Here is a 23,251-nt window from a genome sequence, read left to right as displayed (position 1 = left end):
TTCTGTTCTTAGATTTTCCTCACAGTAAAATACACTGAAAATAATCTTCACAAAAGTTCATTACAAAAGCTTAAGCTATTGCCATTATACATTACAAAAACTTTTATTTAAGTATTAATTATTAAATAAACACAAAAACCATTGTTATTTGTAATATCAATACATCTAAGTCACGTAAATACAAAACATGTTGCATTACAAATGCTATGGGTGTCACATTTTCAAAATTTAAACGTATTGGCGTTGTAAATGACAAAGCTATTAATTTCGCTATTTTCAAAACCAACACATAAATAAAAAAATTGTCATTTACAAGGCCAATAGCTCAAACTTTCCTAATGCGAGACCTATTGCATTGCAAATGCTTGTTTAGGGTGTGGTGAGACAATTTTTACTGTTGAATTTCAATGTAGTGCCATAAGCCTTGCCAGCAGATAGCATAAATCCATGCAGTCTCCCATATGTTGATAAAAAGCTATAAAGCTTGTCTTTACAAGTTTAAAACTACCCCTATTTTCAAACATGGGCTACTTTTCTTAGGTCTTGCATAGGCAGCGCATGCGCGGTCTCTTTGAGACATGCTGTCTTCAATATGTGGGGTTACATTCCGCCCCTTGCTGCTGATTGGTTCACTTTTGTGTTGTTCATAAAAGCGGGTTTTTTATTGGTTTACCATCCTTATCTATCACACTTTCTTGTGTTCTGCCCCCACCCCCCTGAATATTGGCCTATTATAGCTATCCTTTCACTCAAGGCATTTTCCTTTTGTGTTTGCACACTCTTTTTTATTAGCAGCCTGTACATTATTTGTTAAACTTCTGCCGCCACTTAATATCCTTGTGCTTACCCCCTATCCTCCCACAACACTGTTTTTTTGTTTATTTTTTGCACCTTTGTCGCTACTTAATCTGCCCATGTCGTCCCCACCCATCCTCACTTCTCCAACAACACTGCTTTTTAATTTCTTTTTTTGCAGTGTTATATAGCATGAACTTGACCTGAAGGGATCAGAGCACTTTTCGTTACCTCCAGTTGCATTACAGAAGGACACATTAAATTTTCAGTCATGGAAAGATTTAATGATTTGCACATAATCACAGAATGTGTGAGCTGATGCAGAGACTTAAACATGGTTCCCCAGCTTCAAGGTCGGCTTCTCTGCCCGTTAAGCCACATCCAACTGCTTCTCTGACCTCTCCTGTTCCTTCCTCTTTACTCCTCCTCACGTAGTCACTCCTTCTAGGCATGCCTCGCTCATAATTTGCTAATGGTTGTTGGTATTTGGCACACAACTGACACACACAAAACATCTAAAAAGTGGTAACATAGTATTCTACAGGAGGGTTGCTAGAGAGGTTTCATCTTGGTCCCCCACCCTCCCGCAGCATCGGCAATCTTGTTTTAAAGTGCCCAGCAGCGCTGTAGATTCAAGTGTTTATTTGGGTTGAGCTCTTGCACCGTTTCTCTATTCACCCCTCCCCACTACTTCTCTTCCCATTTTCTTCTCGCTTCTGGTGTCTCCCTCCCTCTCTCTGTCTCCTGTCACATGTACCTATGACCTTCTGTGTCTGTCCGAGAAGTATTTCCATTAAGTGTGTGGCCAAGAATATGAACCACTCCTAAACAACTCCTCACTCTCTCTCTCTCTCTATGCACCAACTCCCCAGCTGTCTCTTTCATCCATTCTTCTTTAGCCTCTTTCCCACAAACGCGCAACCACCGTTTTTTCCCACTCCCTCTCATGTTCCTTTTATCACGTCCCATTTTTTTCTACCCATCCCTTTCTCCCTGTCATTCATTCATCCACTTCTCTCTAACCCCACTTTCGCTCGCTCTGTCTCTCAGGCACATATCATGCTCTGGTATCATGCTCTCTCCTGCCGTGCATTATCGCCGTCCCTTTACAGCAACTCCTTCTCTATTTTTTAAAATCCCTTTTCCATTGGTGTCATTTATTTTCCACCTCCCCTCCCTCACAACCGATTTCCCATATTCTGGTTCTCCAGCGCTGCCAGGTCATACGAATGGCAAAGAACGCAATGCAAATATGATCCCTCCAATGCAAAGAAAAAAACAAAAGTAAAAAAACATTTGTCATTTACAACGCCAGTAGCTCTAACTTTCACAAATGTGAGACTGATTGCTTTAAAAAACAAATGCTTGTTTAACTATCTGATTTGGTAATGTGGGCCACTTTTATTTTGTTGTCCGGGCCTAATTTCTGCCCCATTCTACTTCTAAACACCCAGATAGATCACCCAAGAGGACATATAAGTATTGTACACTTTTTGGAAAAAAGAGCTGGTAGGTGTCCACCATTCCTATACCCAACTAGTTTTACTCCTTCACCCTGCCCTTCTCTCGCGGTGGGCTGGGAGCCCCAAATCTTAAACTGTACTCCTGTTGTGCGCAAGCCAGATTCCTACATTTCTGGCTACACCCAACTCCCTTTCAGCCACATCTGGCAGTGGAGGCGGATCTGGTCTCCCCCTGGCTGCTTCGGACGTCACTGTTCCTGCCATATAGGGCGCCCAGGAAAGAAATAAACACTGTGGAGTGTGTATGTTGGGCTTGGGAAGGCATTCTCAAACAAATAGGCACTAACACTTTATATGCGCCATCAATGCCGCTTGCTGAGAACCCCTCCTTTCCTCCACTGCATGGCAAGGGGATGGCGCTTCGTGCAATGTCCCTGGGCATCCAAATAATGCAGACCTTTACCCAGATGGTCAGTTCCTTCCACTCACTGCGCACGCGGACACTACAACACTTACCCTGCTAGGCAGCTTACTATACCACCAAATTTGTGCGACTTGCAGGAACATAAACAGCGCATTTCCTACCCCTCCACCAGTCAATGCAGCACTTGAATATATTCATACCTCTACATCGCCTCGTAAATTCAATTCATCACAAGACTCTATTCTTTGACTTTAGCAGCCTCCCCAATTGACACTGAACGTGCATGCTGCACCTGGTTGGCAGATCTGACAAATGGGCCATCACCAGACCAGTGGCAATACTGCTGCACTCTGACTGAAAAACTCTCCACTAACTATAGGCTGAGGCTGATACACCTCAAATTCCTACATAGGTTATATCGTACCCCTACGGCCCTAAACAAAAATGGGCTTAACTTCAGACAAGTTGTACATGGTGCTGCGCTCCGGATGCTACATTTATACACTTGGCTTGGACATGCTTAAAAGTTGCCAGCTACTGGTGTGCAGTGTGCGTGATCAACAGCGCTATCACCTCTGACCGCATCACAACAGATCCGCTCATGTGCCTACTTGGGTACTTTACGGAGGTCCCCGATGCTAGTGGCTGATTAGTGGTCATGTTACTGGTTTTGGCCAGACGCAGGGTGGTGATTCGCTGGGGGCATAAACCAGCGCCATCAACTAAGACTTGGCTCACTGATGCTGCACACTGCCAGACATGTCTGACTGAATATTGGAACCTTATGCCCCTTGCGAGCCGGCCACATGACATTTGGGGCCCTCTGATCACATACCTCCATCGCCTAGACCATACAGCGATCCCACACTAACCGGGGGAAGGATTCCAACATGCAACACCTGGAACCATATATCATATACTAGGAACCGCCTCCTTTATACTCGCATAGCATGTTTAGTGGCTTGTTACTACAAACCCCAGCTGGGCTGTTCCCAATGTAAATTACCAATGTACCTGTACAGATAATTAGTGGTGTGCGCAGGAAAGAATAGAATGCCCATAGATTAGCCACAGAATTTTCAATGTTCTTTATTGGTCAAATTTGATTCAAAAGGGAAAAAGGTTCAGCCAACGCATTTTGTTCTCAAAGAGAACTTTGTCAGGGCTTCTCAGGGTAATAACCCCTCTGAAGGAAAGATAACGTCAGATTAGATGCGTCATAGAAATTCACAGTGCGCACAGTGGCACTATAGGACGGTTGGTGTCTAGGTTTGTTGCACGGGACAACACAGCAGAGAAAACTGATATAGAGGTGCAGCAACTTTAGTCCACCGTCATCTTCGCTTTGTTGCTTACCAATGTACCTATGCCAAGAAGTACTAATCGAATGCGAGTACAGAAACATGCTTAAAGTTCAATAAAAAGTTTTAAAACATTTTTTTAAAGCAACTAGTTTTACTTCTTTAGGCAGAGAGTATTGGAGTTCCTATAACCCTGTCTGAGTATCTCTCATCTGCTGGGGGTATTTACAAAGCAGAGCCCACCCTAGTCCCACTAAACAGTAGAGACACAGTGATTAATACTTTAGAATGATTGGTTTATTATGATTTATTATGCACAATCATTTCTAAAACATAAGTATCAGATTCATGGTAATTATTACTAACATTTCAGCATTCGCCTGTAAAACCATAGCCAAGCCTTATCACACATTCATGTTCCAATTAGTCTAGAATATCTATCTGTTATTTAAAAATATCATCAACGATATAAATACTTGGCTGTATCAGTGAACTATTGTAGAGCATGCTAGTTTCCCCACATGCCTTACTTTGCTAAGTCAGGTTAGTTTACCCACATACCTTACTTTGCTAAGTCATGTTAGTTTACCCACATACCTTACTTTGCTAAGTCATGTTAGTTTACCCACATACCTTACTTTGCTAAGTCATGTTAGTTTACCCATATACCTTACTTTGCTAAGTCATGTTAGTTTACCCGAATACCTTACTTTGCTAAGTCATGTTAGTTTACCCACATACCTTACTTTGCTAAGTCATGTAAGTTTACCCACATACTTTACTTTGCTAAGTCATAGTTTCCCCACATGCCTTTATTTGCTAAGTCATGTTATTTCCCCACATACCTTACTTCGCTGCTGGACCTGCAGCGGGAAAGCGATCTTTCAGGCTGTCGCCTTCAGTGTCCGTCCGTCTATCCCCTCCTTTTTCGGGCTTCTCTTTATGCATTAGCTTCCACCGATTACCTGGAGAGCAGGCACTCGTTCTCAGTACATTTGCTGATACTTCTGTATGCTAACCATGCTGTCTTGCAGAAGTGCATGGATTGCAACTATGTGACAACTATAGTTCCTTGCAAGCTAATTCTGCACAAGGTGAGATAGCCTTATGGCTGCATGCACTGCAGAGACACAGAAAATTCCTTCTCGCTCTTGTTTACCGGAGCGCTGTTAAATTGGGGGTTTAAAAGAAATCATGGTGAATATATACACATTTGTTAACATCAGAATAAAAAACAGATTGTTTTCGAAGCCATAAGCCTAATACGCACATATTTATTTGTGTGCCCATGCTGGCATACAATTAACACCTCCTCTCCATGTGCATATTAACAAACAATTTGTTGTAATGCAAATAGAGCCATGAGACACGGATGTGAGTCCGGATGGAAGGGCGCATGAGCCCTGCAGGAGAGTTGACACCCAATGAGGCTGCAGCTCAACATTTACAGTCACTGGCAGTGTGTCTGCTGCCATTGCACAGTGGTCTTAGGTAGGTCAGGAAAGACCCAGGCCCAAGCTCAGAGCAGTGTCAAAGGCCTCATTATCAACTTCTGTGCCCCAGGGGTAACATCAGGGGCATAGAAGGAAGTCTAAACTAGATGTTGTCCCTCTCCACCCCAACACTCGTTCAGAATGATTGTTGACCTAAATGCCTTCTCTGTTTTTTTTGTCTGTTTGGGCCAGATTCTCTTTCCATGCTCATCTGCTCTAATACCTACATTATCTTTCTGTGATCTTCTAAAATGCGTGGTTCCTCTGAATTCATCTATGCGGGCTGTGTGCTTTTTCTTCTAAATTATCTCTGTGTTCTTGTGAATTATTAGGGTCCTTTCTCTATTCATCTGTGTAGGACTCTCTGCTTGTGCGCGAAATATTCTGTTTCTGATTGGCTGATTCGGCAATGTCTGAGACCTTTCTCTGTGGCATGTACTCGTCTGCCTGACATGGATTCGCTGTGTATACTTGCCTGCGTGGACTGCCTGCTGCCTCTTCTGACCCTCATTTCTGTGTCTCACTGTGATAGTCAACAATCACGAGCACAGAGTCTGGAGTTTGAAGTGTGAGGGGATATATATATATATATGAATGAATGAGAGAGAGAGAGAGAGAGAGAGAATATGTATGTATACCGACACACACTAGCCCAGTATGTGTGTATATATATATACATCTTCAACCAAAACTCCTCATCATTTCTTCACCATTCAACCAGTTTCCACAGCACCAGAGAGAGTCCACAGGTAATTAAATGCAAAGTGCTTTATTTAGTACACCATACACCACACACACACACATGTGTGTGTATACGTATATATGTGTGTGTATATATATATATATATATATATATATATATATATATATATATTTATATATACACACACACAGTTTAGGCCCTTAACTGCAAAACCCGAGTGCGGATTGAGCCTGTCTGTTTCCAAGGAGATTCTGAATTGAGGAGTAACCCCTAGCCCCCTGCCCAGCAGCCTGCGCTTGCTGATTGGTTCTCTAGCTCTCAAGCAACCCTGAGCCCTCCTCTCACCCTTGGCCAGGCCCCTTTAACGTTTGCTAGGTGAACCCCAAGACATTCACCTCCATTTTATGACCTGCACCTTCCCTGTGCCCAACATTGCAGTGAATCAAGGACCAGGATGTTGGGAGGAGACAGACTTTGCGCTGTCTATTTCCTAAAATTTTAATAGCTATTTCCCTCTACCCCCGACTGTCTCATTTTACCTGTTTTGGTTGTGGCCTTGAGAATTAAAGATTGAAGTTTTACCTACCTGGGACTGTCTCAATTTACCTGTTGTATTGTGGGCTTTGTAGTTCAAAATCTACTGTTTAACCTGCCTGTAACTGCCTCAATTTCACTTGTTTGTTTGTGGGCTTTGTAGCTGAAAATTTGCTGTGTTTATCTGCCCGTGGCAGTTACATTTTTTAGGTCTCGCCTACTCAGCGTGCACGGCCTGCTTAGGAGACCTTTAGCGGCCGCTATGCTCTTTTTGGAGGCACATACTCGTGCTTCTGGCGGCATCCAACTTGCGGGAACGAGCAGTGGCACGCCACAAGCACAAGTATGTGCTTCCAAAAAGAGCAGACTGCTCTCCCCAGCGCGCATGCGCGGGCACCACTCACAGGCTCACATCCTGCTCCCGCTCTCTCTCACAATTAACTTTCGCGGCCGCGGGACCGCGCTTATGTTTCAGTGCTTGTTTCATGCTAGCTTTCGCTGTGAAAGGCTTTTTTCCACCCCACATGCAGTGTTCCAAATAACATCAGCAAACTAGCCAATCAGAGAGGAAGTTGAACCCTAGGCATGCTGGGAGCTGTAGGTTAAATACAATGGTTTTACATTTATTTGATAACTGTCCACTGGAAATATTTATTTTGCTGGATTTTGGAGATGACATTGGATATTGCAAAAATCGAGATTGCTCTTTGAAAATAGCTGCACATAAATACTCTCAGTAGTCACGCGTGCCCCAGGAGCTGTTCCTTTCCTGTGGATGCAGCTGCACACCAAGTATTTGTACACATGCAGTAGAGAGAGGGTCTAAACCATGTATGTCGAGTCACAATGTCTTCTTGAGTAACATGCTGACAGGTGTAGGAGATCTCAGATTTCAGTGCAGCAGTTGCTTTAAACATTTGCCCATGTGGGTTTGATCAAGTACGAGTTGCCGGGTATTCACCCTAGAGATATGTGTCACGAGGAACAGGGCCTGAAGCTTCTGGATGGAGCACCCTTTCAGCCGCAGACCTAGCCACTGCATTAAAAATGGGCCCCTGCATGAAGGCAGATCATGAGACTGGTTCAGCCTATGACAGCGCTCATAAGTTTCCGGGTAACTCTTTCAGTTCGTTTAGTTTACGTTTGCATTTTGGGATTTGTAGTCTTGACTTGATAATGGGATCGCATTAGTACAAACAGCAGAATGCAAAGAGAAAGTCCTGATCTGGATTTATTACTGGCTATAGATATTAGGACGGTGAAACTAAATAAGCCACACTAATTGCCTTCTGAGATGTATATTGTCTGCACTATGCCATCGAGAGTGTTGAACTGTTTTTTGTTTTTTTTGTTGTAATCAAAAATTAAATTTTTAATAAGTGTAAATCAATAACTCAGCACACACGAAGCTGCGTAATCGTGAAATCATTTTTCAACGAGTGCTGTTTTCATTTCCTTTGCTCCTTTTAAAAACAAGCATTGGCATAGCCAATAGGTCTCACCTTTGGGACGTTATAAGTGTTGAGCCAGGCAACAGTTAATGTTGTTGCAGTAAGGATATTATGCTGCATAACTAAATACTAATAGGGTGCCAAAGGCGAGACCTATTGGCTACGCTAATGCTTGTCACTACTAATTTCTCCCCTAACCTGTGCTCAGACCTGTGTGTACGAAATCCACCCCAGCTCCCTTTATTTTTAGCAAGTGAGTGAAACAAAATTAACCCCCTACCCCAAAGAAACAGACATATGATACCTCAGAGACAAAGCAGAGTGTGCTCTGAGACTGCAGTAATCTGCTCTTAGTATTTACACTGTGTTTGCAAAGTGATTAGGGCACTCGTTCTTTAGCTAGGAGAGTGAGTTGTTTAAGTGTTGGAAAAGCAGTATTGTTTGAGGCCTAGTTTAGGCCACTGCCTGCAGAAATCCAGAGTGTGGATTGAGCCTGTCTGTCTCCTAGGAGATTCTGAATTGAGGAGCAGCTCTCAGCCCTCTGGCTAGGGTGACCAGGCGTCCCCGTTTTGCCAGGACGGTCCCTGTTTTTAACCTGCTGTCCCAGCAAATTTCAAGAAATTTACCTTATGTCCCCGTTTTTGGAGAGGGTCGACTGAAAACGGTGGGAGGTGTTTTTTATGTTTTACAAAGCAGGGATAGTTAGCAGTTGTTTCAAGAAAGCAATTTAATTAACAGGTAAGCTACTGGGCTTAAACATTGCATTTTATGTATGTTCTTACTGCCTATTCTGTAATTCTCTGCTGGGGAGCACTCCCATCGCTTGAAGTCAAATTGTAGTCCTTCTATTTTTGTGAAATGTCCCTGTTTTTGGCTTTAAAAATCTGGTCACCCTACCTCTGGCCAGTAGCCTGTTCATGAGGTCACACACACCTTATATGAGCTGCTATTGGACATTACAACTGTGCACTGATTGGTGGCTGTATCTGGTGTTTCTATTGGGCTTATGGTTTATGTTCTGATTGGATGAAATGTCCAGGGTTCTGATTGGTCCCTGATCAGTGATTATATTGGGTGTAGGGGTTAGGGTTAGAGGTCTAACTGGTGGATAGGTTTAGGATTTTGTGTTTGGGTTTTGGGGCTAGGGTTTCTATTGGACATAGGGCTTAGTTTTGGGTTTCTAACTGGCTGTAAGGGGTAAGGCTGTGACTGGCTGTAAGGGCTTCGTCTCCCATTGGGCTTAGAGCTAGTGGTCTGATTGATTACCATTGCCCGAAGGGGTCACCTGATCACTTTAGCTATAGAAGGTCAGGGATCAGGGCTTTTAAGCCCGGACGTCGAGAGTAAGGGCAGAGAGGACAAGAGCAGCTGCCTGTTTGAGACTGGTCAGGCCTAGGGCCAGAGATGCTGCCCATTTTCACATCCACCAGCACCCACCCAACCCCATCCACAACCATATTAACAAACTCACAGCAAATGTACTCTACTCATTCACAACAAATGAAACTTACACACATTTCAATGTCTTATCACCCACTGTTGTGTGTTGATTTAGATACCGTATATAGGTTTCCCGATTTATCTCCTTATATAGGCAAAATTTGCATTGCCCATATTTAGGCATAGAAATCCTACCCTTATTTTGGCATTATCCATGCTAACCAAACACAGGCATGGTCACCTACATCCATCCATCCACGTCACAAACGAGTTCTTGGAAAACCAGACTCTTAAGCCTTTAGGACTTCCCCTTGCTTGGATTATTGATTTCTCCAAGAACTCATTTATTATGCATGAACATCTATTCCTTAGTGGTTTATTCATGACGTTCCTCTGCCTAACTTTTATGTCAATACTAGCATTCCTAAACGCCTTCAAGGTATAAATATACCTTCACTTGCCATGGCAAACCGTGGTACGGTCCGGCTGCATACTTGCACAACGCGACTCGCCACTGCAAGTTCGGAAGGAAGTCGAGTCCCCACCTGACGCACTGACCAGACGCGGTCAACCTCCTCGCAGAAAATCCAGCTCCAGTGTTTCTGACTCCCCTTGCGGGGTGTTAGAGATCGAGACTCGGAAAGAGATTCCAACCTCTCTCTTTCTAAGGTATGGAGCAGCCTAGAACCTGGATGGACTTTTGGCAAATCTTGGCAACACCAATCCAAACTGTAGGTAAACTAGACTATAGAAAAACAGCACCTACTTCTTACCTCGTACTACACGTAGGTTAGGTACAATGGGGTAGAACTAGCTAGAAGCACCAGATAAGTATTCACATTTTAGCCTGTGTTATTTATGTATGTATTTTTATGAATATATGTCATAGCTACAAACCATGGTATTTGCAGTATTATTTTATCTTACTGTTAACGCTGTACATATTGTACTTCGCATTCCGTCTTACGATTGTAGCAGTTCATATCTCTTGCACGAGAAATAAGACTGTTCAATAAACTTTTTTTATTGAAACGCCCGTCTATCTATTTCTGTGTAACCTCTGTAGAAACGAAGCATGCACGATTGACTGAGTGAAACTGTTATCTATTGTTTCCACAATTCTGAGACTGTTCCGATTCTAAAGGGAAACAAAGTTGTCATGTTTATGAGGTTGTCAGAAACGAATCCCTTCTTGTTTATTCGAGAAGTTTCTAGTGACCTCTGAGTTAGCTGATACACACAAGTAATTAAGTTTAATGTACTCGATAGAGACATACTGACCACAGTCCTATGTCAAAACTATAGTGTATATTGTTCAAATGCGCAGAGCCTATCAGGGATATAGGAACTACACTACACCACTACAAACAAACCCCACAAAGCACACCTTTACATCCTTCTACCCCAACCCACAAATTTGCACCTTCACTTACACACAAAACACCACTCAATGCTATATCAGTAACCAAGTCTTTCTTCACAAACACAACCTAAATCCACACGATACGCACCTATATCCCATCCAGACACACACTGCCTCCTCTAATTACTCCAAACTGACATTTTACTGTCACCAAAAAATCTATAGTCAGCCTTTCATCTTTCCATTCACCAACACTCTCTTCTTCTTTTTACCACAATAACACAACCACAGAACACTTACACTCTGATGCACCATACACATTACCTCTTTTAGCAATCACATCTAACACAACCTTGTAACTCTTATGCTTCCCTTCTCACACATCACACACACTCTTTTCCAAAACACATCAGCACCCCCTTTACATTGCAGCTTCCACTCACCAACAATACTTTACATACAAAGTCCTCTCAGAAAACAAATACATCACCTCCTTTTACTACTCCTCAAAAACAAAACATAACTCACACCAGCACAACAAAATCTCTCACAAACAACACCTCATAATACTTTCTGTCACAAACTAGAAACATATACCCAACTCCCACCTTCGTGACTACACAAATAATACACACCATAGACCAACTCCATTGCCAAGCTTTCTCTCTCCCCCCACACCTAAGAAAAATACAGCAACACAGCAACTTTCTTTTAACAGTCTCTCATCCATTGGACAATTTAGAACCTTACAACATGCCCCACTTGCTGCACCACCACGTCTAACTCATACATACACATATGCCCATTACTAAAGAAAACAAACCTGCACCCGCTTAACCCAGACAACTCACCAATTTCAAATAGACCTTTCCTGGGCAAACTGATAGAAAGAACAGCCTTCGCCCAGATGTGTCAATTCATTGAAGATAATTCCGTACTTTAAGACTCCCAAACAGTATTCCGTCCCGGAGGAGGCATAGAATTTGCCCTCATTGTCATCTGGGATGATCTTAAGGACCCAGTTGATCGGAAAGGGGTTGCTGCACTACTACTCTTGGACCTCTCAGGGGCCTTTGACACAGTTGACCATTACACTTGGATACAAAGACTCTACAAAGCCGGCATGGAGGGGACTGCTCTCGACTGGATAACATCCGACCTCCACAACAGAAAAAATGTCATCCATACCCCACCCCCTTTCTATTCCAAACTGTACTTCACAGAAGCAGGGGTCCCTCAAGGCTCTATCATCTCTCCCTGGGATTTCCACACAAGGTCCAGGCTACTATCTCTCTTGCTCTATCTAAACTCTATTGCGCCAACAGTCTCTACCACAGATCAGCTTTATCAACTATAAAAAGACTACAAAGGGTTCAGAACTCTGCTGCCAGACTACTCTTACATATAAAACCAGAAGTCCACATCTCCCCTGCCTTGAAAGCCCTACATTGGTTACCAGATACCAGAAGATTCACATTCAATCTGCTTTGTATAACCCTCAAAGTGGTAGATGGAACAGGACGGCTCTTCATCAGGTATAAAATCACCAAATACATTCAACGAAGGAACCTTTGCTCTGATATGGCACCTCGCACCAAAACCTTACCGTGCAAGAAAAAAGAAACATATGTGGCACATCCTTCTCTGTTCAAGCAGCCAAACTATGACACTCTTTACCCTCAAACATAGATCCGCAGATAATTACCTTATGTTCAGAAGACTCCTCAAGAGTGGGCTCTCCCCACATAACCACCATACTCAAACATAAATATACAGCATATCCCTCTGTATGTAACCATTTATTTGGACCATAGATTTGTACCTACATCTGCGTTTTGCTTTGTATAAACGTGTATAATAAATATGTTTTTAAATATATATTAATTAGATCTGCTTAACAAATGTACATATTAAATATGGTTATATTATTCTATGTTTAACATGTATGTAGGTGACTGCATGAATAAATAAATACTTTATCATATCATAACTATTTCAACTGCTTCACTGTTGAATTATACTTTTTTTTAAATAAAAACGAATAAATTAACTTTAAATACAGCCACGCTTGAAAGTCTGAGTTTATTAAATACAACTTAAATCTACATACATTACCTTCCTTATACAAATATACCTTCCATGGACTGATGTATCTATATATTTAATACTTTGCTTCTAATTCAGCATCTGAAATGCCCTACCCTATATCTCCCCCAATACCTCTCATAATATATCTCTACCTTCACTGACTCATCTCAACCCTCATTCTACTACTCTCTCCAATGCATTACCCTATTTCTCACCCTATACCTCTCTCAATATATCCTCTACCTCTATCTCAAACCTCATACTACAACTCCTTTCAATGTACTACCCATTTTTCACACTATACCTCTCACAATATATACTCTACCTCCACTCTCACTCATCCCAAACCCCATTCTACTACTATGATGCCCAAAATAACCCTTTCAAGACTCTCACCTATTTCTCATTCTATACCTGGCTCAATATATCCTCGACATCCAATCGCAACTCAACCCAAACCCATTTTACTAATACGATCCCAAAAATAACGCTTTTTAGGTCTCGCCTATCCCATTCCGCAAGGAACGGATAGTCGAGAATTATAGTAGGCAAAATAAGTTCTCAAACCATCAGGCAGATTTGAAACAGTTCACGTAAACACAAGCACGTGCATTTCCCCACATCAAAGCCATCAGCCTCCCTCCCACAGGCTTCCCCAGCGTGCGCAGTGCGCTCTGGCCTCAATTCTCCTCCCTCCTAATTGCTTTCACCACTTTCACAGCCACTTCAAGGGGATCCTTTCCCGGCCGCTTTTTTTTCTTTCGGCGATGTTCTTGTTTAGACGTGTGCTGTGTTGAGGGCGCCTTCCACTCCTTAGCTCTGCATTACTGTTTTCACTTTCACGGCCGCCAGGCCGTGTCTCACATTTCTCCTCTCACCAGTGACATTGTTTTCAAATATGTTACACATGCCGTGCAGCGCTTTGTTTATTACTTTGTTTATTGCGTGTGAGGTAAGCTCTAAATCTTTGATAGAAAAGCAGCATGTTTTTGTCCGTTACAGCTTTGTCTGCAATCTGGAGTGCCTTTCCCGAACTTTTTGTTGCTTTTGCTTGTTAGACTCTTCCCTCCTTTACACCGCCGTGCATCATCTCATATCTCTTTTACTATTCAGATCTCCCAAATAAGGCTTTTAAACCATCCCATCTGACTCTTCCCCTCTCCACTTCCTATTTACTCATGCCAAACCTCCAACTACTGCTTAAAGCTCCTCAAAATAAATTTTAAATCCTTCCCTCTTCTATCAATCCACTATCCTTTTCTATCCAAAAAACTGACTAACATATCCACCACTCAAATTAATTTTATATTTCACTATACTAATTCCCCACTTATCCTGATTGGGTTCCGGATTACATTGCTACCCGCAGAAAAACACTTCGACACCTCATCAGGAGTAGCAAGTACTATGTAAAGGCAAACCCTTCCCTCTTCTATCCCTCTACTATCATTTTTCAATACAAATGACAAACTTGCATTTCCACCACTCAAATTAATTTCATATTCCCCTATATTCATTTCCCCACTATTCCACTATTCCTGTTTGGGTTCTGAAGTAGCGCGCTACCTGCCGAAAAGCACTTCAACTCCTCATCAGGGGTAGCAAGCTCTAGAAAAAATGCAAACCGTTCCCTCTTCTATCTCTCCACTATCCTTTTCAATCCAAATAGCACACTAACATTTCCACTGCTCAAATTAACTTAACATTTCCCTGTACTAATTCACCACTATTCCTTTTTGGGTTCCGGAGTAGCGTGCTACTCACCGAAAAAGCGCTTCAAAGCCTCGTCAGGGGTAGTAAGCACTATATAAATGCAATTACAATACAATACAATCAGAGGGACCTGGCAGTGGAGGGTGCAATGGAGGTAAAGCACACCCACTTTTCCTTCTGCTACATGGATGCTTTTGCCCTGGTTATTACAGCAACTCACCGAAGCAGAACCGATCGCCCACAATTACATCAACATGGATGATGTAATCACAAAGACGGCAACAAGAAGTTAGAAAAATACAAAGAGCCAAAATCTCAGTTAATATTGTAATTTTGTTTTTACAAACCGATGGAAAAACAAGCACTGCCTAGAAGTGCTACAATGTTACCTCACTCATCAACAAGAATACGTTTCATCAAACCTTCACAATTGTACTTCTTTTTTGGCAGGAGAGGTGACGGCATTACAAGTTGGAGTGATCCAGTCGTCCCCAGCTCCCCACTACACCATATTTTGGGTCAAGGTAATGAGTGAGCTAGGGACATATCAATCAGCTCAGACACGTAAACACAGCAATTGAACAAAATACAAGGCATCTTTCAAATCCTCGACGTTCTCCATCTTGAGCCCCATTTATTTGTTCTTGAGAAATTGTAAAACATGCTGATAAAAGTAAAATATTGACTTGTGCTCTCCGCCATTGTGTTGAATTCCCAGTACTTGTTGTCTCCCTCTCCAAAGCTGCTTTAGTTACAGGCGGGAGAAGGTGATAAGATGGAGGCCGTTGGTGCCTTTCCTACAGTTTCCTCCAACTTGGGCAGAGTAAAGAGGACATGAGGGACAGGTCTGCATCAGCTTAGAGATGCTGGGGTGGGAGAGGGGTCTAATGTCCAACCATCTTTAACCAATCAAAAACATCAATGCAGCAGATATGAAGGGGTAATTAGGGAGATTTCTTGATTGTCCAGGAGATGCACTGAAAAAAATATATTTTAGACCGGTAGAACTAATAAAAAATAATTCGAAAAAGTAGGCTACGGATTAGGAAGGTGCATGTAAAAAGCAGAGCAGTTGGTAGGTGTGACAGCAGCATGAAGAGTAAGCAATGATGGTGGTTCTTTGCATTATTCCTTACTGAAAAGAAAGGCCAGCACATTAAATTCTTTTTTTGGGGTGAATGTGCATCAAGCAGTGGAGCCCACTTTAACGAACCTCACGGCAAAGAAATAGCTGTCACAGAAGAGCACCCTTCTCAGAGAAGAACCCACTTGTATTTCCTTGCGTGAGACAGGTGGCTGGCTTGCGGGCGTTATGGGAGGGCATTAACTGAACAGCTGGTAGTGCTGCCGTATAGTCAGGTTTTTCAACCTAAAATGATGGACAGTGCCCAAGCCTTACCAATCTTTCAGTGCTGTTAGGCCTCGCCTGGGACAGGTTGCCTTACAGCTTTGCAGAGGCACCGGCCTGCAAGCACATCTAACTGTTCCCTCTTATGGCACATCTTATGGCACATCTACCTCTGTTCAGTCGCTACCGCTATCCTCACTCTCACTTTGCTCCTCCTCACTTGTGCCACCTTCCTCGCCTTCCTGGCTCTTCTCTCCAACCGATTCCTCTCTCAGGTCAGCAAAGAAGTCTTCACCACCTCCAAAGGCCTTGCTACTTAATGCCTTCAACTGACGGCTCTTTTTGCGCTTCCGGTAGTCATCCACGAGCATGGTACTCAGAGGGGTGACATCCCAGAACTTCACTCGTTGGTCGTGGGCACAACTGGCCAAGAAGCGTCCATTTGGGGACCGAGCCAGCTGTTCTATGGGCTCCCCTGGATGCTGTCCCACACTGCCAATAACCCGGTTTGGCAATATGTTGATGGCCCTGCAGAAACGGGGAAAACAAAAAATCACATTAAAAAAACTGTTCTTTATTCACTTTCTGATGATTCTGGTTTAAAGAAAAACTAACTAGGTAAAAAAAGGCATTGCGAGCATTTTGTATGGTTTTTTTTAACAGTTATTCAGAACAAATCCCTACTGCAGTAATATATATAACTCAGATTCTTGGCATTGATGAGTGTTTCATTATCTGCAGTAAAACGTGTTCCTCCAAAGAGTTTTTTTTCTTATTGTATAACTAAGGTGGGGTGGAATGGTCGGACCTTGTGAGCTCAGCCGCCAGCTGCCTGAGTACGTGTTCATTGGTTGAGTTTTTTTTCCGCAATGCCTGGTGTCAGAGTTGTGTCTTAGTCGTTCCCAAAAATGCTGAATCTAACTGTAAATGTACACAATTAACATATACGCCAAGCATGCACAAAAGAAAAATGTATAGTAATAATAAAATGTAATTATTAACAATATAACAATTTTGTTGTCAAAACCTAAGTTGTCTAGTTATACCTCCACGACTTCTATGTCTTACTCCGCAGTATAAAATTGTAACCATTCCAATAGATCACATAGTACTTCCTTTTTTTTGTATGGCTCACGCACTTGGCACTCCTAAAAGTTGCCAATTGGGCAATACTAAACACACAGTCCTCTGACTGCTGATACAACTCTGAGGCATCGCGAGACAGAAGGTGGGTTGCCAAGTGCTGAACAAACCAATTTAAAGAGTATAAACTACCAGATCCGTTGTGATGTATGTCCACCCCCGTATCAATTTTTTTTTTAGGTATAGTAGACAGTTCCACAACTCAAGTCGAATAAAACAGCTCTGTCTACTTGTCCCATTAGTATTCTTGCTCTACACAAATGACTTGTACAAAGAAATCTTAAAAGCCCCATCAACGGGCCTGCCACAGAAGGTTCATGGTCAAGCCATAATCAAACCTGATGATTCAATCATTACCACAACTTAGGCCCCCCAAAGGCCTTCAGGCCCTGTTAACAACCATAGAAAAACACTATTCAGCAAATGGACTTCGGATAAAATGGCCAAAAACAAAGGCAATGGTCTTTAGGACAAATCGACAGCAAGAAAGAGTTCACAATTATGGGAGAAAATCTAGAAGTCAATGCCTTTCTTAGCTTGGGCATGACCTTAACCACTAACCCAAAATCAGGCACACACATCAAAAAAGCCATTGAGAACTTTGAAGCCTCACTAAATGCCATTCTTAGGCTTGCCCACTAACAAAAACATTGTTACTCACATTATAGAGATCTAATGGCCGAAGCTAAGGTGGGAAGCAAAATAGTCTATGGGGCGTAAATGTAGGGCCTTGATGACAACACAATCGAGAATGACTCCCATGAAAGTAAGTTTTGGAAGACACTGCTTAAGCTGCCTGTTGGTTTCCTGGCCATTGCTTTGGAATCAGACATCGGCTGCAGCTCCGCCCTAGATGTTGGATACCACCCATTAACAAGCATTTACAATGCAACGGTTTCGCCTTTGGAAAAGTTAAAGCTATTGGCATTGTAAATGACAACATTTTTATTTATGTGTTGGCTTTGAAAACCTAAATAAATGGCATTGTCATTTACAAAGCCAATAGCCTAATCTCTCGCAAATGCGACACCTATTGCATTTGCACCCACACACACACACAAAACCGGGTCACAAGCAGGCAACAGAGGCACACACAAAACCGGGTCACAAGCAGGCAACAGAGGCACACACAAAACCGGGTCACAAGCAGGCAACAGAGGCACACACAAAACCGGGTCGCAATCAGGCAACAGAGGCACACACAAAACCGGGTCGCAATCAGGCAACAGAGGCACACACAAAACCGGGTCGCAAGCAGGCAACAGAGGCACACACAAAACCGAGGGGGCAGGGAAGCAGCTCTACTTGATAAGAATAAATCAGAGATCTGGCAACGATGGGCGTGATCATAGAGGGAAGACCCAATGCACAAACAGGAGAGTAAGAAGCACTGCAACCAAATTTGCAAAGTAAGGAAAACATCAGAACCCATAAAATAAATGACAGGCTGACATTTTTTATGTAACCGCAGTCTAAATGCAGAAGTGTTTAAGTAAAATGTTTAATTAGTTAATACACAGGCCACATTATACATCTCTTATACACACAAGACATATGCCCTCCCAACTATTTTGCCTGTGGCTACCTTTTCAGCCTTGGTGGGATTCGAAAACTGGCCTGTGAGGTCTGGTGTCCCCCCGAAGTACAAGACTTCACTTCAAGCTATGGCTCCGGCTCAAGCTACCATTCTGATGCTCCTTTACATCTGGGCATCCCTCGGACCGGAACCCCGCCAGTCGCAACTACAGCTCTGGTGCTTCCTAACCTACACCTGCAGCCGCCAGTGCAACTGGGAGCGGCGGCCTCTGCGAGACTCCCGGTAACCCGCCTCTGCGCACCGGTGCGGCGACTGATCTCGGCGCTGCCGTCCGGGATCCGGGCGCAGCGTGTGATCTCGGCGCATTTTTTTTTGTTCGTGGTTGCAACGCAAACTGCAACACAGGGCTCGGAGAAACTAGGACCGGCCTGGCCTGTAAGGCAACATGCAACCACTGACTGCTTCTACCACACGGTACAAGAAACACAAAAGGCCGCTAAAAGATAAGAAACATGCGTGCGCGGCGTTGCCGCTGTTCGGTTAATCTACAAATTCACGGACACAGTAAGGTAGCCGCCAGTGCAACTGCGCCAAACCGGGCGCTCTGACTTACAACTTTCTGTTGCCTGCAGCTTAGCAGCGGGTGTTTATTTGCCTGTCCTCTTGTGTTAACGCAGGAAAGCGCCTTACCACCAGAAAGCGGGGTGACCCTGCGCTCTAGGTCTAACGTTAATAGACGCATTAAGCAGAGTACAGATAGCACTTACCATGGTCAAGTGTAGCGACCTCCCAGCATAGTAAGAGCCCCGAATCTACAAGAGATCTGGGCATGATTCGACCTCCTCCAGCAAGGCCAGGGGCTGCGGGCAATAAGGAGAAAGTGGTGTTGAAGGCATCTGCTCCAAGGTTCTCGCTACGTTGCTGTGGTCTTCGAGCCGAGGTGAGGAGTGGGGAACCTTCCGGTGCGATCATTAGCCCTGTCAGTCAGCTGGTTTTCGTGTTTGAACGTCCTGGTCGTAACAGATGCGGTGACTTTCGCCTAAGAATCATTGCGATCTGCTGGGGTCGTATGGAAGAGTGGTCACCGTGGTGATCTCTGTGGTGACCGAGCGCCACAAGCAACAGTGGTTGAGGTGATCCGTTGTGCGGCAGGGGCTGTGGAAGCGAGGTTGCCTGTCTGCGTGGAGTGGTGCGGCGTATCTCCCCTTGGTGCGGTGCGGAGTGGGCTCCTCAAGGAACGCGGTTCCTGTCACAAAGTGCGCCTGAGCCTCAGAGCAGTGTTCGAGCTCGGCATCTGCGCTGTCGTTTCCTCACAGAGCCTGGATCGCGGAGCCGTGGAGACAGTATCGCACCTGCGCAGTCGGTTGTTTAAGCAGCGCTGGTGCCAGGGGAGTAGTGAAGTGTGCTCCGCACTGGTGAAATTGTTTTCTTCACAGCGCCTGAGCCGGGGAGCGGTGGTAGTAACACTGCATCTGCGCAGTAAAATTTTCCTCACTGAGGGGTCTGCCGGTGATGGAAAGATTAAGCGGCGCCTTCTCCTGAGCAGAGGGGAGAGCAGTGAGGGCGTGTACCCTTCAGAGTCTCTCTCTTGCCTGTTTTCGCTGATGGGCACAGCTGACTCGAGTTGCACAAACGGGAGGGGGGCGGGAGAGGACACGGACGGCGGGAGGGGGGCGGGAGAGGACACGGACGGCGGGAGGGGGGCGGGAGAGGACACGGACGGCGGGAGGGGGGCGGGAGAGGACACGGACGGCGGGAAAGGGGAGGGAACGGGAAAAAACGTAACTCCGCCCAGGGAAAAAATCTCGGGAACGCCCCCGAATCTGGTCCGGCCTTGACGGACAGATCCGGCACCCAATGGCTAGCCTCCATTTATGGAGCTAGCCAATGAGAGCCGGGGGACGTTCCCGAATTCCTTATTGTCAACAAAGGATTTCACCTGCGCCGAAAAGCTGCGCAGAGCGCAGCCTTCGGCAGGCGAAACCCAAAAACGGGTTGTAATGCTGGGAATCAGATGGAAGTGATCTCGTCGACAAAGCCTGGACTGAACATCTATTGCATTCTAAATCAAAATTTATCCCGGGAGAGGTAAGCTCTATAGCTCGGTCTCTTTCTGGATTTCAGCAATCTGAATTAGTGCAATGTACCCTTAAGAAGAATTAATGAGATCACTAATCAAGTAACCCAACAACAAGGTAAGACCTGAAGCCTTAGGCAATTTAAAATAAGAAGCTTGTCTGGCTTCGGATGCTTACAGCATGCACAGTCATATCTCATAGTTGTAACAAATCCTTGAGAGACAGTAGGTCATTTCCCAAGACAAGAAGTGATGCTATCCCGCTAGGGACAATCCTTAAAGAAAAGAGACCAGGCCCTTCAGCCAACTGCTTTTGCAGTCTGAAGGAGGATTTGAGCCACTTCACTCTGAAATATCTCATGTATGATAATATAAGAAAAAAAATCTTGCATGCCATAACCAAAGACCAGCTCGAGACAGATGAATGCATGTTTTTCCAGCCCAGTGATATCTCAGAGGTAACGAATAAGCAAATGGGCAGATGCCTGGTAAAAAACTGAACCATCAAAGAAAACGCATTAGCTACCAGAAATAAGCACTGACCAGTAATGATTCATAAAATTACTTAACACTGAGAATTGACTAGTAGGTATACACAAGACAATCTGAAGGCATGCCCATGTCCAGGGAAAACAATAGAGTACATTTTTGCCAGCACAAAAAGAGGGAACATGTGTTGCATACATCGCATGCATGCAGAGGCTGTCCCATTATCCATACCACAATACCTATTCTCTATGACTTTAGGTAATAAGATTCATGACCAGTGTTGGAGGGTCTGTAGTATGGAAGGAAGCTATTTCAAGGACTACATGTGAAAGAACTACTACAGTGAATGACTTGCAGCTATTCTCATGTCCTGTAAACTTCCTCCCAACATGCAAAATATTTGTAATTATACACACATACTGATTTGGATGAGACAATAATAACCGAACATTCTGCGTCTACCTGGACATTTTTTAAAGATGGTTTGATTGAAGTGATCATCTAATATCAAGAGAGTACTTGCAAAATGCATGAAAAGTAACCTAAGTGGTTGCTTTGAAGATGATGGGGCAATGGAAGGCCAAAGAAGCTATAATGGCACAAACACAATCTGGCTAAGGATTCTCTTGGTTGGACGCTTCCAAAAGCAACTGTTGACGCAGCTTGTGATGGGGGTCTTAGATCCTGGTTTGCTTGTCTTAGAGTCTCCAAACGTGATGGAAGACTATCAGAGTAAACATTTGAAAGCTATTATATATAACTTAAGAGACCTCCAACTTTTCAGGGTAATAAGGAACCTTTCTGTATTTGCAGCTGGGTTTGGGCAAAAAACTGATAGGTCCATCTTCTTTGTCCACCTTTACCCAATAGGAGGAATGCGCTTTATGGACTACAGTGCCTAAGCGGAAGAGTATAAGCGTCACCCGAGGGAAGTGACTACATTTCACATATACGTCTGAAAGAAGCAACTGCAACAAAGAATACAACCCCCAATGTCACCAGTTTAATGTCTGATGGCCATGGGTCAAAAGGTTTGTGAGCCAACAATGAGAAAACTATCTTCAAATTCCAAACAGGATGGTGGTCTTCAACTGCATTACCACATTGGGTGGGTCATCAAAATATTGCTTGTGTGCGAAATTCTTAGGAACAAAACATTCCTTGTCAGAATTATTACAAGCAATAACAGCGACAATATACGATTTTCTGAGATACACCTGATGCAACTGGTATGTGTGAAATGATAGGTAATAGATCACCCAAGTTACTGAAATTATGTCTTAGGGGAGAGGTGTGGCGCCGCGGCCAGGGCGACTGACGCTGGAATCTGGGGATCAGGGTTCGATCCCCGGCTCCGGCGGCAGGTTAGCCCAGCACCATGTGACTCTGGGCAATAGCTTGCTTAATCTTCCCGACGGCCCCCAGCGCCTAGAGACCCTTACGGGTGATTGTGCGCTTTACAAATGTGGATTATTATTATTATTATTATGTCTCCTTGCTGTCTGAATGAATCTCCTGTATTCGTGTGACAACTCAAGATGCCCCAAAAATAGGAGCTCAGGGACATAGCAACCAAGATCAGCAATAGAGGACAATGGAAAAGATCAGATCGATCTGCACAAGAGAAAAAAAAGTAAAATGCAAGGGGAAAGAGGCAATAAGTTAGTTCTAAAGGTCAAAATGAACCACCAGAATCCAGGGCACATACAGTACTCACTTGATCGCCTTGAGAATGACACAAATGCATATACAAATACCCCCTTGCCTGGTAGCTCTGCAAAACCCGGGCACAGAGGAACTATTTTGCATCGACCTCTGAAGGAACATAACTCATGATGGCTGTCTCCTAGACTAGAAGTATAGAAAAACAATTTCTAGTCACTGTTCTC

General features: G+C 43.8%; 1 protein-coding gene across 1 annotated transcript in view; it reads right to left on the bottom strand.

Annotated features, from left to right (window-relative positions):
* Nucleotides 1-15,081: 15,081 nt before the first annotated feature.
* Nucleotides 15,082-23,251, bottom strand: part of WDR55 (WD repeat domain 55) — a 248,131-nt gene continuing 239,961 nt past the window's right edge. The window contains exon 9 of the mRNA XM_078653441.1: nucleotides 15,082-16,644. Coding sequence (XP_078509567.1) covers nucleotides 16,293-16,644 — 352 coding nt within the window. The 3' untranslated portion in view covers nucleotides 15,082-16,292. The remainder of the gene's footprint in view (nucleotides 16,645-23,251) is intronic.

The sequence above is a fragment of the Lissotriton helveticus genome, chromosome 7 (genome assembly GCF_964261635.1).
Source record: "Lissotriton helveticus chromosome 7, aLisHel1.1, whole genome shotgun sequence".
Taxonomy (NCBI): domain Eukaryota; kingdom Metazoa; phylum Chordata; class Amphibia; order Caudata; family Salamandridae; genus Lissotriton; species Lissotriton helveticus.
This window is presented reverse-complemented; position numbering and strand designations above follow the sequence as displayed.